This window comes from Pyrus communis, chromosome 6 (assembly GCF_041283825.1).
Source record: "Pyrus communis isolate YQ-2024b chromosome 6, ASM4128382v1, whole genome shotgun sequence".
NCBI classification, from domain to species: Eukaryota; Viridiplantae; Streptophyta; class Magnoliopsida; order Rosales; family Rosaceae; genus Pyrus; species Pyrus communis.
The window spans coordinates 24,543,879-24,558,195 of record NC_142570.1 but is presented as its reverse complement, the minus strand read 5'-3'; the positions used below and the strand labels follow the sequence as shown (position 1 = coordinate 24,558,195).

General features: G+C 35.7%; 1 protein-coding gene across 1 annotated transcript; it reads left to right on the top strand.

Annotated features, from left to right (window-relative positions):
* Nucleotides 1-857: 857 nt before the first annotated feature.
* LOC137710807 (AT-rich interactive domain-containing protein 5) lies at nt 858-11,703 on the top strand. Its single transcript, XM_068449937.2, has 14 exons — nt 858-1,380; nt 1,674-2,009; nt 2,169-2,308; nt 2,441-2,480; nt 4,244-4,296; nt 4,821-4,866; nt 5,295-5,387; nt 5,621-5,743; nt 5,861-5,912; nt 5,998-6,064; nt 6,586-6,652; nt 6,765-6,815; nt 10,446-10,538; nt 11,426-11,703. The coding sequence occupies exons 2-14, from the start codon at nt 1,704-1,706 to the stop codon at nt 11,519-11,521; spliced, it is 1,227 nt and encodes a 408-aa protein (XP_068306038.2). The 5' UTR covers nt 858-1,380; nt 1,674-1,703; the 3' UTR covers nt 11,522-11,703.
* Nucleotides 11,704-14,317: the final 2,614 nt, after the last annotated feature.

The window sequence follows — 14,317 nt, the reverse complement described above, 5'->3', positions numbered from 1 at the left end:
TGAGTTAAAATCTAAAATTTTTAGCTAAAAAAATTTAGGTTTTAACTAAAAAAAACATTTATAATTATTTTGGGTTAATTTTTTAGCCCTTGATTATTAAAGAATGAAGTTATGCTATTTTTTTTTAAAATAACTTTTGTTTAAAAAAATTATGTAAACTATCATAATTTAATTTTATGAACATTTTAATCTAAAATATTTAGATTCTGATAAATATTGAAAATCACAAAACCGACACCATGAAACTCATGAAACACAATGGATTTTAAAGTGTGCTACTAAGTATTGGTCTTTCTTTGTTGCAAAGTGTGCTACAAAGAAAAAGTTGGGAGAATTGTAGGAGAAAAGTGTTTTGTGTGGATGTTTGAACAAATACATAGATATTTATTGAGTTTCTGGGTGAATTTTGAGTTAGCTATATTTTTTAATTATTATAGCCATTGGATTTAAATTTGGACTGTTATATTTTTTTTTTAATAGATTAGATTTGATCATATTAGATATCAATCGTTAAATTTAATAGATTTATAAATATAAAACAAAACATTAAATCACTTAAATGTATACCGTTGGATCCAACGGCCCATTTGAATGTCTGCCCTTGGATTAAAACAAAAGAGCTATTAAGCTCATTAATTGAACAAACAAGTGGGCGACAAACCCATGTGGGTGGGATCCAAAGCTGCGGTGCATGGGTGTGTTACTCAGAGTGTGCGCATCTCACTTGGGCGTTTGTGTTTCAACGTCTATCTTTCACTCGCACAAATGGGCCACACCATTAACCCAAACTAAAAAACTAGCCGGAATTTGCCTCAAATTTAAGTTTTAACCCAAAATATAATTTTGGGCCAAAGATCAGAAAAGCTTAAATTTTGAGACTTACTTTAAAAAGATTGAAGTGAGTATAAAGGTTTATATTTGTTGTTGAGTTTCATTTTTGTTTTAGTAATGGGCCCATCGAACCGGCAGTAAAAGTAAATGGCTAATTGCCAGGTGTTGAGCATTGATTCATGTCCAGTCACTAGTCAGAGCTTCCTTCACGGCGGAAGGGAGCAGCAGAGAACAGAGTGTGAGAGAGACCTGCAATTGTGTCTGATTGTCTCCGTCAACTTGGCACCGGCGTTGAAATTTTCCTTATCCGGATCGATGGCGGTGATCGATCTGTAAATGCCATAACAGAATTCGTAAAACCTTTCCATATATTCCGTTTCCGGATAATTACAATTCCTTGTATTATCTATTTTTATTAAATTCTCTCTTGCTCTCTCTGTCTCTGCTCCCCCACTCTCCCACTTACCTGCATTATCTGCCATAATACGACGCCGTCGCCGTTGCACCTTCCGGCTCCACTCAGTCTCCGCCGCGACCTTTCCGTTACAGGCAAGCGTCCCTTCACTCCCCGCATTTCTCTACCCCTCAATTTCTTAGTATTATCATCAATTTTACGTTTGTTACTGTTAGGGTTTTGATTTCAGAAACTAATTGTGTAGAACTGGGAAACAATTCAATTAAGCGCATTTCATTTTGTTTAAAGTTTGTGTTAAATCACCTGTCATTAACGGTACCGGTGCCAGTGCTTGTGCTTGTGCATCCCTCTCGGGTTTTCTTCATACTGTGTTTATAAATAAAATGCAGTTTAGCTGAGTTATTATTATTATTATTGTTGCATTCAGATTTCAGAGGCTTGAATAAATATAGTTTAGATGGAGGACGAAGAAAAGTCACTCAGTGAATCGAATACCAAACAACACGCGTCCAAGGAGGATCAGACTGGGCAGCTACCTCAACCGGAAACCAACGATCAAGTTATGAGGGATGCTACTGAGGACAACCCGCCTACTCATGAGGCAAATGTTGCTGATGTTAAAGTCAATGACGCTCTTCTTAGTGATGTGCCCATAGAACACAAGGACAATGCCAGCAATGCCAGTGACAGGAATCAGCTTAAAACTGTAGATGATAAACAAATGGGAGTGGGGGAGTTGAAGAATGGGTTGAACGATACTGAGGTACTCTACTTTGAGTATATACATGTCCAGACATAACGTTATTGCTTCTGAATGATTTGACTCAAATGAGTACTCTTAGTCCTGCAAAATTTCTCTTCTTTTCCCTTCACGTTTCCTGTTTCCTTTTCTACAACAATATTTTCCTTTTTTAATTTGCAGATGGCTGAGGCTGAGGAATCTGGGGATGGGACACCATCACAGCAAGCAGCATTTATGAAGGAGGTGGAAAGTTTCTACAGGGAGAACACCTTGGAGTTTAAGGCCCCAAAGTTTTATGGAGAGCCGCTGAATTGCCTTAAGTAAGTTTCTGGTTATAATTATTTTCACTATTTAAGTCATGTTTACCTTTAGGGTATAAAAAGGGAGTTATGCGTGTCTGAAGGCTGAAATCAGGTGTTGACTAATTTCTGCATGCTTTTTGTGCGATGTAGGTTATGGAGAGCTGTTACTAGATTGGGTGGCTATGATGTGGTATGTATACATCTTGTTGCATGTTGGAATAATTAAAATTAATGCTCAGCATAATCATACATCTGTTGGCTATCATCAAGTTCTGATATGCATGTGCACAACAGTGCAAAGAACGCTTGCACTCAAGTAGATTTTGATTCAAGGCTTTACTGGTTTATAAGTTTAAGTGTTTTTACCAAACCATACCAAGCTTAATAAAGTTATGTTTGTCCTATCACTAATGTATTGTCTGGTGTCAGATGCTGGGATAATATGATGGATGCATGGTCTTTTAATAAATTGTTTTTGTTACTTCAATATTGACCTGTTTGGTTATACTAAATTAGGTGGCAGTTGAAATATAAAATGCTCATTTATGGTGTCTGAGGGAAAGTTCACCAACTATATACAGTGATTTTGGTAAATTTTGGTAACTTTGAGAAAATCAAGGTGCTATTATTTCAACAACAACAAAGCCTTATCCCACTATGGCTAAGTAGTGTCGGCTGTATAAACCTAGAACGCCACTGTGCTCGGTTTTGCGCCAAGTCTTCCGTTAGCTCCAAGTACTCCGTGTCTTTTCTCAAAGTCTCTTTCCAACTCTTCCTAGGTCTTCCTTGTCCCCTTTTGCCCCAAGCCTCTGTCTCATAATCTCACTTTCTAACCAGAGCATTTGTAGGTCTTCGGTTCACATGTCCAAACCACCTTAACCAATTTTCTCTCATCTTATCTTCAATTGCGGCCACTCCTACTTTACCTCGGATATCCTTGTTCTTAATCTTGTCCTTTCTTGCGTGCCCACACATCCAACAAAGCATTCTCTTCTTTGCTACACTCATTTTTTGCACGTGTTGATGCTTGACCCACCAACATTTCGTGCCTTAAAGCAGTGGTTTGGTGGCAGGAAGTTTGTGCTGAGCTGTTTCTAAGTACTAGTTTTAGCAGAACTGAGTTGGAGTTCTTGAGTAGAAATCTTATCCAAGTTGGAGTTCTTGGTACTCTGGTGGTGTTTCATCTTTGCGTCAATGATGCATACGAGTGGCACTTTCCTAATTTTTTTTTTCTTTCAAGAAGATAGGTTTGGAGTTATGAATGTCTTTTTGAGTCACTTTCACTTATCAGTAAGCCATTGGAACAGAGTCTTTTTCTGAGTTGTGTTCTGGACATGTATGAACTTTATGCAGTGGCTTGAATGTATACTTTCCTTAATTTGTTTGGGAACTTTCTATTATTCGATATTCTATTAATTGTGTGATTTGATTTGAGTTTTGTATCACTGTTGGATTTGGACTGACCTCTAGACTTCATGCAACTCTTACTTAAGACTTTGAATTGGAATAACGTTGACCAGAAAAACCTAGCTGACATGGAAGTGGACACTGACATCTTATTTGAATAGTCTTATGTAGGAAGTTGACCTTGGCCTTGAATACACAGGAAACTTTATTTTCTTCACATTCTTTGTTTCATCTATTAATCCATTATTCCTTTGTAGTAAACTTTGCCTTTTCCGCGCATGTTATATTGATGAATGCTAGAGGAATTATTGTTTCTTTTGTGCTATTAATAAGTGAATATTATTATTTTATTTTATAATTATTTGCTCAAAATTCTAGCTGTCAAGGCTTTACTATTACTAAAGCCATAATTTATAAGCAACAAGTCCTAAGGAGTATTTATAATTTTTCTGAACGCTTGGTCATGTTTAATTTATGAATCTGGATGAAGTTAGATTAATTTATGTTTAAATATTTATTAATTGAGTTATACTATGGCAACTGTAGGTGACTGCATCAAAGTTATGGCGGCAAGTAGGAGAGTCCTTCCATCCCCCCAAGTAAGGAACATTATTTTTACAGTTTTTCTAGCAGTCATTTAGGACCTGCATTATTCTTATTAAAATTTCAGGACCTTGATCACTGCTATAAAAAATTTACAACCTTCTGACATTTGGGAGTTTAGATATCCTACTGTTGCAGGTTGTTGCAAATTTTGGTATGTAAGGTGCATATAGCCTGTGTTCCCAATAAAAAAGAAAAATATTTCTGTCATATAAATTTTAGAACCTGCAGTGCTTTGGCATTTGGAGTTTAGCCTTTTTTTTTTTTCTCTACTGGAGGTCATGATGGATTTTGGTTTGTAACTTGCATATAGCTCATGTCCCAGAAAGAAAAAGTTTCAGACAACTAACATTGTTACTGCTATGTTTCCATTCTTATCTTTTTATATTTTGGCTAGTAGCTTTATATAATCCTATGTTGCTGGATGTATTGCAGCTCCCTTTTATGTATTTATTTTCATCTTTAAATATCTGCACATCCAGTGTTCAATTTACTCTCTCTCTCTCTCTCTCTCTCTCAGGACGTGCACAACAGTATCTTGGACATTCCGCATATTTTATGAAAAGGTAATGACTTTTCCTGGGACAAGAGGATCAGCAACTACAAATCTTTCCATAATAGATACTTAATCTTTTGGTAACCATTAACTCTTCACGATAGTACGTGTGCTTCTATTCATTTAGAAATTAGTAATGCTAACTGGGTAGTAGTGACATGCCGCATCCATAACATGACGTGGATATTTGTTAATGATTTAAAAAACTTTAGAATAGAGTATATTTGTTATTTCCTGTCCATATATGGGCGATAGGCTATATTTCTACACTGTGGTCAAAGGTGGAAAACTGATTCTCACAGGGAACTTGAGCCCACTTAAAATGAATTCTATGAGTTTGTTACTATTAGACTCTGTTTCCCAGGTATATGGTCAAGGATTGTTTCAGTAATTGTATCAAATTGCTAGTTATTTTCCTAAGCTTATCAACTTGTGCAGGCACTTTTGGAATATGAGAAGCATAAGAGGAAAATTGGTGAGCTTCGACTTCCTGTTGGACCTATCACTCAGTCTACAAGTGTTGATAAGGAGGTGAATTTTCCATTTGTTTACATTTTAGTTCTTTGATTGCATCTGGATTTTCCACTTTTTTTGCTAGGTTAATAGGATTGTTGAATTAAGTGACCAGAAAATTTTCATGGTGTTGTAACTGTTGTAGTTGCCTTTCTGAATGTTCAGCATCAGGCCTCTTAACTGCATAGTTGTATACAACGGACACGTGTCCCTTTCTCTTCCATTGACACTTATATTTTTCTTTTGTGTAGGCAAGTGCTCATCAAGCTCCTGGATCAGGCAGGGCACGAAGGGATGCTGCAGCTCGTGCAATGCAGGGTTGGCATGCACAGCGTCTTGTTGGATATGGTGAGGTTGCCGAGCCTACTGTTAAGGTTTGTTGATTCTCTTTGTCGCACTATAATGATTGTACTTATTATTGTATGCCTGGAAAAGTTGCATGCCATTTAACACGGTTCAAAATTTTCTTTTGAAATTTCATTTACTTACAGGACAAGCACTTGAGTTCTACCCCAAAGCGTGAAAAGAATCTTAAAAGCATTGGTATGTTCCCTTGCAATGAAAATTCTTCTGGCTAATCAATATTTTATTGCTTAAAATGCATTTACTGTTTACATTGTCTTGTCAGGTTCGGTTAAACACAGGACACCAACAAACCTGGAGCTTTCAACTGCAAATATTGAGGCAGATAAGCAGTTAAGATCATTACTTGGTGGTCATTTTTGTAAATATATATATTTTGCTATGATTTATCTGTTCTTGACCAACTCTTCTCCTTACTTGTTCCAGTTGAATGTTTTTACTTTCATGCGTCGCTAAAAAGTGATGGTGTGTTAACATTCATTTGAAATTTGTGGAGTCTGTTTTGTTGTGCTTGAATTTGAATAAACTTTAAGAATACTTGTACACAGTTTTTCAATGGTAACTCTCTATTTGCATATAAGAAGCGAAGGACTTTAACAAAGAAATTGAGATTTTACTCATTGGACATTTGAGTGCCCTTTGTACATTGGGTGCTGATAGTGGAAGAAATAATATGAACCTTTTAAGAAGGCTGTTAATATGTACCATTCCTTAGCTGACTCAAAACTTACTCATTCTATAAAGTACTTTGCTAAGTACATCTCAGGCAACAAATTTGTGTGCACGGCTGCATTTATTTACCCTCTTGTTTTTTTCCTCATCAAATCATTGGGACATGGTTTTCATCTGGTAGGGTAGTCACAACTGTTGTTGATCTTGGACCTCCAGCTGATTGGGTGAAGATCAATGTACTAGAAACTGTAAGTGTGTTTGTGTATTCTTTTTCCTAATATGCTTCCCTATATTGTAAATTTTAGTGAGTTGCTGGCTATCTTCTGTTGGTCCTGACTACTTTCATCTCTACATGCTCAGAAAGATTGCTTTGAGGTATATGCTTTGGTTCCTGGTCTTCTGCGTGAGGAGGTAAACCCTTGTCACCCTCTTCCTTTTGCTCTTCTATTTACTTCTCTTTTGTGCTGGTTTATATGTTGTATGATAACATGGGGATTTTTGCATGATCTTTTTTAATAGTTATGATTGATGGCTATGATTAACTAGATGAACTGTTATGGTTATGTTAAGATATTTTATTACCACACTTCTGAAGTTAATTCATTCACAAGTATTGTGGCCACTGGTAACGATATTCTTTATTTATTCTTTTTATTTATTAAATATATTGGAAGGCATTAACTGCGTTTTGGTCCTGCAAGGTTAGGCTTAAGCCTTTCAGGACAGGGATTACTTTAATAAGAAGTAAATAAATAATGCACGGTAACAGTACTAACTGTCATTGAAGCATAATACTTAGTCCTCAAAACATAAAATACTCAATTACTCATACTTTAAAGAAATCCGAATGAAACAATCCAAGTTGAACCCTTGCTTCTCAAATAATTACAGAATATTTTTTTAGCAAGACAGCACCGTCAACATAGCATTACCAACAGATGAACAGATTGAGTTACATATGTAGAAATTATCAATGTTAACAACACAAAACAGTGCTAAATATTAGCGTAGGTCATATATTTATTCAGTTCTGTTCAGACTAAAGTATTAGTCTACTAGACATGTTTGAGGTGGCTGGAATAGAAACATAAACATAATAGTAAAGGAAAAACAAAGAAGGAATATAGAAGAGAGCTGTTGAGAAGCTGAGCTATTCCTATTGGAGTGTAAAAGAGAAAAGAAAAACAAGGAGTATGGTATGGAGGTGCGTGAAGTGGAGATGGGAGTTTGCTGGTTTGCTTCTTGTGGGAGTGAGGCATGGAGGTGGGTTTGAAAGATCTGGGATGCAATGCTAAGGGGGAGAAGATAAAGGGGGAAAAGTACATGTTTTAAAATCAGCTTACTAAAAAGAAGACAGCTGTTAGACCTCAACATTCAGTTTAGTAAAGATGTTTGTTTCATTTGAAAGGACATGAGAAATGAACCAAATGGCATTGTATTGCATAAAAATTTCAAAGGGTGCGGACTCATCTTCTTTGCGAAACCCTAAACCTCAAACTTTGCAGCCGCCTTGCTTCCATCGTGTATGCCGAATGGGAAGTCAGTTAAAGAAATGGTGCCTAGAGGCAAGTTGTGGGTGTTTTGTCTTAATTCTAGGCTCAGTATTAATCTCCATCTTTGACCTGTTCTTTGCAATGCTAGGCTCAGTATTTTAGTTGGTGCTCCATGATTGGGTTTGCTAAAAGATCCATTGGATGGTCCGCCATCATTCCCTTTCTTTTAAAATTAACTTGTCAGTATATCAAAGTCTTCAATGGTGGACACCTTCATTGACTGGCTGAACTTCTGCCACATTTGAATGTTATTGACACCTCCATGCCTTGAGGTAGTTATACTTGGTAAGCATTTTCACCATGATGCTTTAGTAGTCGAAATGGACACTTTGCCTTTTATTAATAGAGCATGCACATGAATATCTACTTGGGTTTCTTCCAAATTTTCCTAGATAGAGAGGTAGTTGGCACTTTTTCCCTTGTGCATTTACCCACACTTCCTCACAATGGACCCAAAATTACCTTTGTCACATCATTCAGGTTTGTATTGATGTTCCGTAAACCATAATAAAGAGTTTCTCCATCATGTTGCCGAGGCCTCTGTAGTAAGAGATGGCAAACATCCATAGCACTAGCATCACATATTTTGATAAAACTTCGACATAGAGAATGATACAAGGCAATGAACATTGACTTTTACCTCAATCCCTTTTTTGAACCAAGAAAACCTGTAAAAAGTGGGAAATTCTTAGTTTTAAGTTTGAGCTTGTCAAGCATTTCTAGTGATATTTTGTTATTTAAACTTCCATCAATGATCACATTGCATAACCTTCCATTGGGAGCCAATCTGGTGTGTTGGTTCACCAGTCTTTTCCTTCAACATACAAGTCTTCAATCTTCATACTTAGTTGAATCACAAGAGCTTCTATATTATAACTCCATCTATTCATTCTAAAACAGGATCTTGATCCTCTGTTTAAGAATCTTCCAAAAACTGAGCTTGCTTGACAAGATTTAGGAAGTTAATATATGAACATTGCTTGTACATGTCAACCGGGCCACTTGTAATTCTTAGTCAGTTGGTGTTTGAATATCTGTTTCCCTTTTCAAAAGCCTATGAATTCATCTATTCTCTTCCTTGGACTGGATAGTAAGATGTCTTTGAATTACGACTGACAAAACCATTAGTCGTTTAACTAATTTTTTGCTTTGATGTTTCCACCTCTGTTGCCAGTTTATAGAGTCCATAATACAATCAATATGATTGTAAGGTGCCCACATCATAAATTTCCATATGTAATCCCTCTAAGTAACATGTCCATGATTTGGTCCTCCTGTTGATTTAGGCCACAACAATTCATGAGTAAATCAAAAGAGATTTCCAAAGCCTTAACTTTGTTAGATGGAGAGAAGGTATTCCATGTAAATGAACATTGAAGTCGAATAATAAGTTATGAAGAAACAAATTTTTATTGCAATGAAACAATTAAAAAAAAAACAAAAGGGGACAAGAAGTCCGCAAAGGCACAAACAAAACAAGATAAATAGCACCATCACCCATACATTTAGAAACTATAAAAACAACACAAAACTAACTAATAGCCGTATTCCAGTTATGCCAAATTTTTGAAAAAGACAAATCTCTAAATTTTGTAGTAACCGAAGCCCACAGAGATGATCATAACCTCACATATCCTCCCTTTTACTGCCTTCGTTGTCCTAAAGAACAAAAAAGGTGTCCAAAGCGTTGGCTTTGTTAATTTCTTAATCTCCCTCATTGATTGGTCCTATGTGATGCTAGGTTCATTGGATGATAATATGTCTCCATATCATCCACATCTCCTTTAAACTTTGTGACTGGCAGAGGAAGTTAATCATGTGGCACTTGGGCCATTTGCATAAATGTGTATCTCCCTTTTCATGCATGTCTTTATGCAGTATTTACGCTCGTGTGTCTGAATATGGAAGAAACTAAAGGCCCATTTGATAACCATTTTGCATTTAGTTTTTGGTTTTCACTTTTTGTGCTTGGGATATGAGGAAAGTATATGGGGGAAAGGTGGGATGAAGAGGGGTGATGCGAGTTTATTTTCCAAATTCTAAATTTCTATGCTATGAATCCAAAATGAGGGAATTGGGGCACGTTAATTTATAAATTTTGACTTTTGTCCAAATTCCAAGTTTATTTTCCTCATCCAAATAGAGGAGGGTAAGTGAAAAGAACTGAAAGTAGTTTTTATTTATTTATTTATTTTTATTTTTGTAATTTTCATTTTGTATATATACCTCTTTTATATCTGTCTCACCATCTTTCCTCCACCCTTCTATATACGTCACTTCTCCCATGTATTTCCCCTTTTCTCTCAAACAAAAAAAAAATATTGAAAACAAAAAACTATTAACGAAATGATTATCAAACGGGATCTAAATTGTTTAATTGTCCTTAAATATGCATAATATAGCATCAGTTGGCGTCTGGTTGGAAATTTTCCGCACCATCATTTTTGACATGAAGATAGTTGTCCTAATCTATGGCGTTCCTCCCCAGGTCCGAGTTCAATCAGATCCAGCTGGACGTCTTGTTATAACAGGTCAACCAGAGCAGATTGACAATCCTTGGGGTATTACACCATTTAAGAAGGTATCTAATACTTCCTATTAGCTTCTATGGTTCGTGCTTGGCTCAGAAATAAATATATATTACCTGTGGGAACCCAAGGAACCCAAAAACCCGAAGATTGTTCATCCATATTTCCAAATTAGCGGAAAAGATGAAAACAATGAAGGGAAGAAAAAAACACGGTATTGAATGGGGGATGTCATTGGCAATCCAAATAGTCATCATGGACTCCTTCCTAATAGAAATCAATGGAGGGAGAGGTGCATGATGACAATTTTGGAGTGCTAATAACAATGCTGAACTGAATAACAAGGGCTTTATGGCTATGAAATGGGTAATTTTATGGGATTTTCACAGTTTAGTTGGTATAAGAAACTTATACCTAAAATATGTTATCCGTCGATTATCTATGTACAGAGGATGAAGTTATCATACAAGTTATTGTAAACAACATGTTTTATAGATGCATATGGTAATATGTAAATACTTGCAGACACAGATGTGCAATCTTTGTACAATAATGATGATGTCATGCTTTCTTAAGTTATGGACATCCCTGCAAAAGATAATAATCATCCAAATCCGAAACTGTTTGGTGAACTTGTAGTTCAAGCTGAAAAATTATCATAAATTGTTGATCCAAGAATAGGATTCAAATCCTTTCCCAATCTTCCTCTAGTTACCCAAAGTGCGGTGCAGGTTGGATCTGTCTCAGGTTGTTTGGGTTTGTCCGAACCAATGCCAACTCCCACGATAATCTATTTTGGACCAAAGCTTTGATTTCTGGGTTTTAAACAAATCCTATCTAGTATCTACCATGAGTGAATGCTTTGATTTAACAATTTATTACAAGTTTTGATATCTATTTTGATTACAGTTACAAATGCAGTTTATGTTGCGTTTTACAGGTTGTGAGCTTACCTGGAAAAATTGATCCCCTTCAAACATCTGCTGTAGTTAGCCTGCATGGGCGGTTATTCGTGCGTGTTCCTTTTGAACAGTGATGGGGTTTGAAATTTCATCGCATGTCGTGGATCAGTTGAATAATTTTTTAGGGTGTTGCAATATTATTGTTCTTGTTTTTTTTTTTTCGAAAAATATTATTGTTCTTGTTTTTCTTCTTTTTGGGGCTGTGAAAGAATGTTGCAACTAGTTCAGTTGGTGTTAATGCATGCTAGTTTATCAACTTGATTTACTTCCGATTTTAGGTTTAGTTCAATTTTTTTTTTTAATATTTTAAAATAACTAAAGTTGCGTGGGTTGAACTTGAAGCCGACTCGTTTAATGGTCTATGTCGACATAAAGAACCAACTAGACCTTTCAAAGACTATTATTAAATGTAGCCCTCCTCCTAGTCCTTTTTATGGGGTTTAGCTTTTCAGTTATAATAACTGATTCAAATTCAATTGTTAAATTTGAAAACATTCAAAGGTGGTTTAATTAACTAATAAATTTAAAGGATAAACTTAAAAATAATAAGTTATTGAGGGACTACGTATAATCCCTTCGGATGGAGATAATATATAAGTATGGGTAGACACTGTTTATTTAAAATAACTAAAGAACCAACTAGACCTTTCAAAGACTATTGTCAAATGTAGCCCTCCTCTTAGCTTTTTTTTTTTGGAGTTCAACTTTTCAATTATAATAATTGATTCAAATTCAACGATTAAATTTGAAAACATTCAAATGTTGTTTAATTAACTAATAAATTTAAAGTATAAACTTAAAAATAATAAATTATTGAGGAATTACGTTTAACCCCTTCGGATGAAGATAATATATAAATATGGGCTGATACTGTTTATTTAAAAAAAATATTTTGTAAGACTAATTCTGAATGTGACTAACTTAAACCCTTTCAATTGGAGATGAATTTTACATATACAAGGCCAGGAGGGATCAAGAATGCTGCTTACATCCTTCTCAGTGCTTGATTGCCTAAAACATGCCTCGATTCCTTGAGCATAATGGCCATGCATAAATGTGATAGGGTTGCATCTCAGGCTGCTTTATTTGTTTTTTAATCTGAATAGCATGGGCCAGTCCACCGCGTTTATTGGGTAGACCGATTCGATTCAAGTACGACTCAAGCCCGTATGTGAAGAATTTACATGGTAATGTTCATGCACCCATGCCATCCATGAACATGCATGAATCATAGGCATTTGTTGTACATATGTCATATGTATAAAGAAAAAGGCATGGAAATATGACAAGCATTATATTAATATTATTATGTTTGAAGAAGAAACTGATGAGAGGGAAATTAAATTGCTCTCAGATTTCTTGCATGTAGCATGTATGTAGTGGTATAAAACGAGAAGATTATTACTATTTTCTTGAAATGTTGCAAAGTCTCAGAACTTGAAAGTAATTACTTTAAGCAATCGAAAAAGAAACAAAATGAAAACAAGGCGGGATAAATGTGTTTGTTCAACAAGCAATATGGTAGTCTACTAAGTCTAGCTAGGGTTCTCCCTTGAAAATATATATGCATATTAAATTCTTTACCATTTGAGAGACTTTGATACAACAAACAACATGCAAACAACTGATATTGTTTTCCTTTTTCATACTAGACCACTAGAAAAGTTTACCTTCAGCCAAAAAATATGTTTCCCGGTAACGAATTCGCTTCCGTATGGCTGACCGGTGCTTACTAACAATTGAATGTTATGCTCACTTGTTTTCATTAATGAACGAATATGAAAAATTCTCTAATTAAATTTCTAATTACTAGCAAAACATTCTTGGAGATGACAATGCACTGGAAAATTTGAACCCAAATCTAATAGTTGAGTCTCATATGAGTCTAAGGTTCTCCAATGCAATTGTGACTTAAAATTGACGCCCAAATTTGGGTTTCAATATGAGATTTGAGTCAAAAGTGAAGACCATGCCACTTAGGTCATCTCTAACTGAAGGAGGGCCAGAGGACTCTCTTTAGCCCTATAGCCCTCAAAGAAAATATATTTTAATGAATAATGCTAGGTCATATTTCATATCATCTCCAACCGAAGGGGTCAAAGGGCCATAGGCCAAACATAACCCTGTGACAAAAAAACCATCTCAAACTGAGAGGGCCAAAAAGCTATAGGCCAAACATAATTTATTATTTTAATTGAATTAGTATAATTAAATCAAACTACCATATGGTTTTCGGACATATTGGAAGATTTTTGAAAGAGGTGGCTATTTGAAAATTATTGAAAAAAATTAAAGGAAAGATTATTGGAAGAGAAGCGAATGTGAAGAATTGAAATAAAATGAGGTAAGATAGTATGGAATGGTGAAAAGTATGTGAGAAATGGTGTATGAAAAAATTCCTTCAAAAAAAAAGAAGGGCTGGGCTCATCGGGCTGGATGGAGATGGCCAGCTTGCTACCCTGATTTGGTGGTTTTGGCCCGGTGGGACCCATAATCCCTTTGGCTTAGCCCTCGGTTGGAGACAATTTTCATGTCATTTCGAGCTATTTTTAACCCTATGGTCCTCTGGCCGGATCGGTTGGAGATGACCTTAGGAAAGCTGTTATTCAACCAAGAAAAATGAGAATTGAGTCCAATTATGAAAACTCAAATATGAAGTTTGAGTATAAAGTTTTTTCCTCCAATGCAAACTCCAAACGAGTCGTAAGATTTGAATCTTGGCATTGGAGAAGAAAACCAAACTACATAATCCACCACCTTTTTGTGACCCAACTATTTTAGTCTTTGCATTGGAGATGCTCTTATTAGGACCTCAAGTTACACACAATCCTAAGGTGGGATGAGAGACGGATGTTCATATGGTGCAGCTA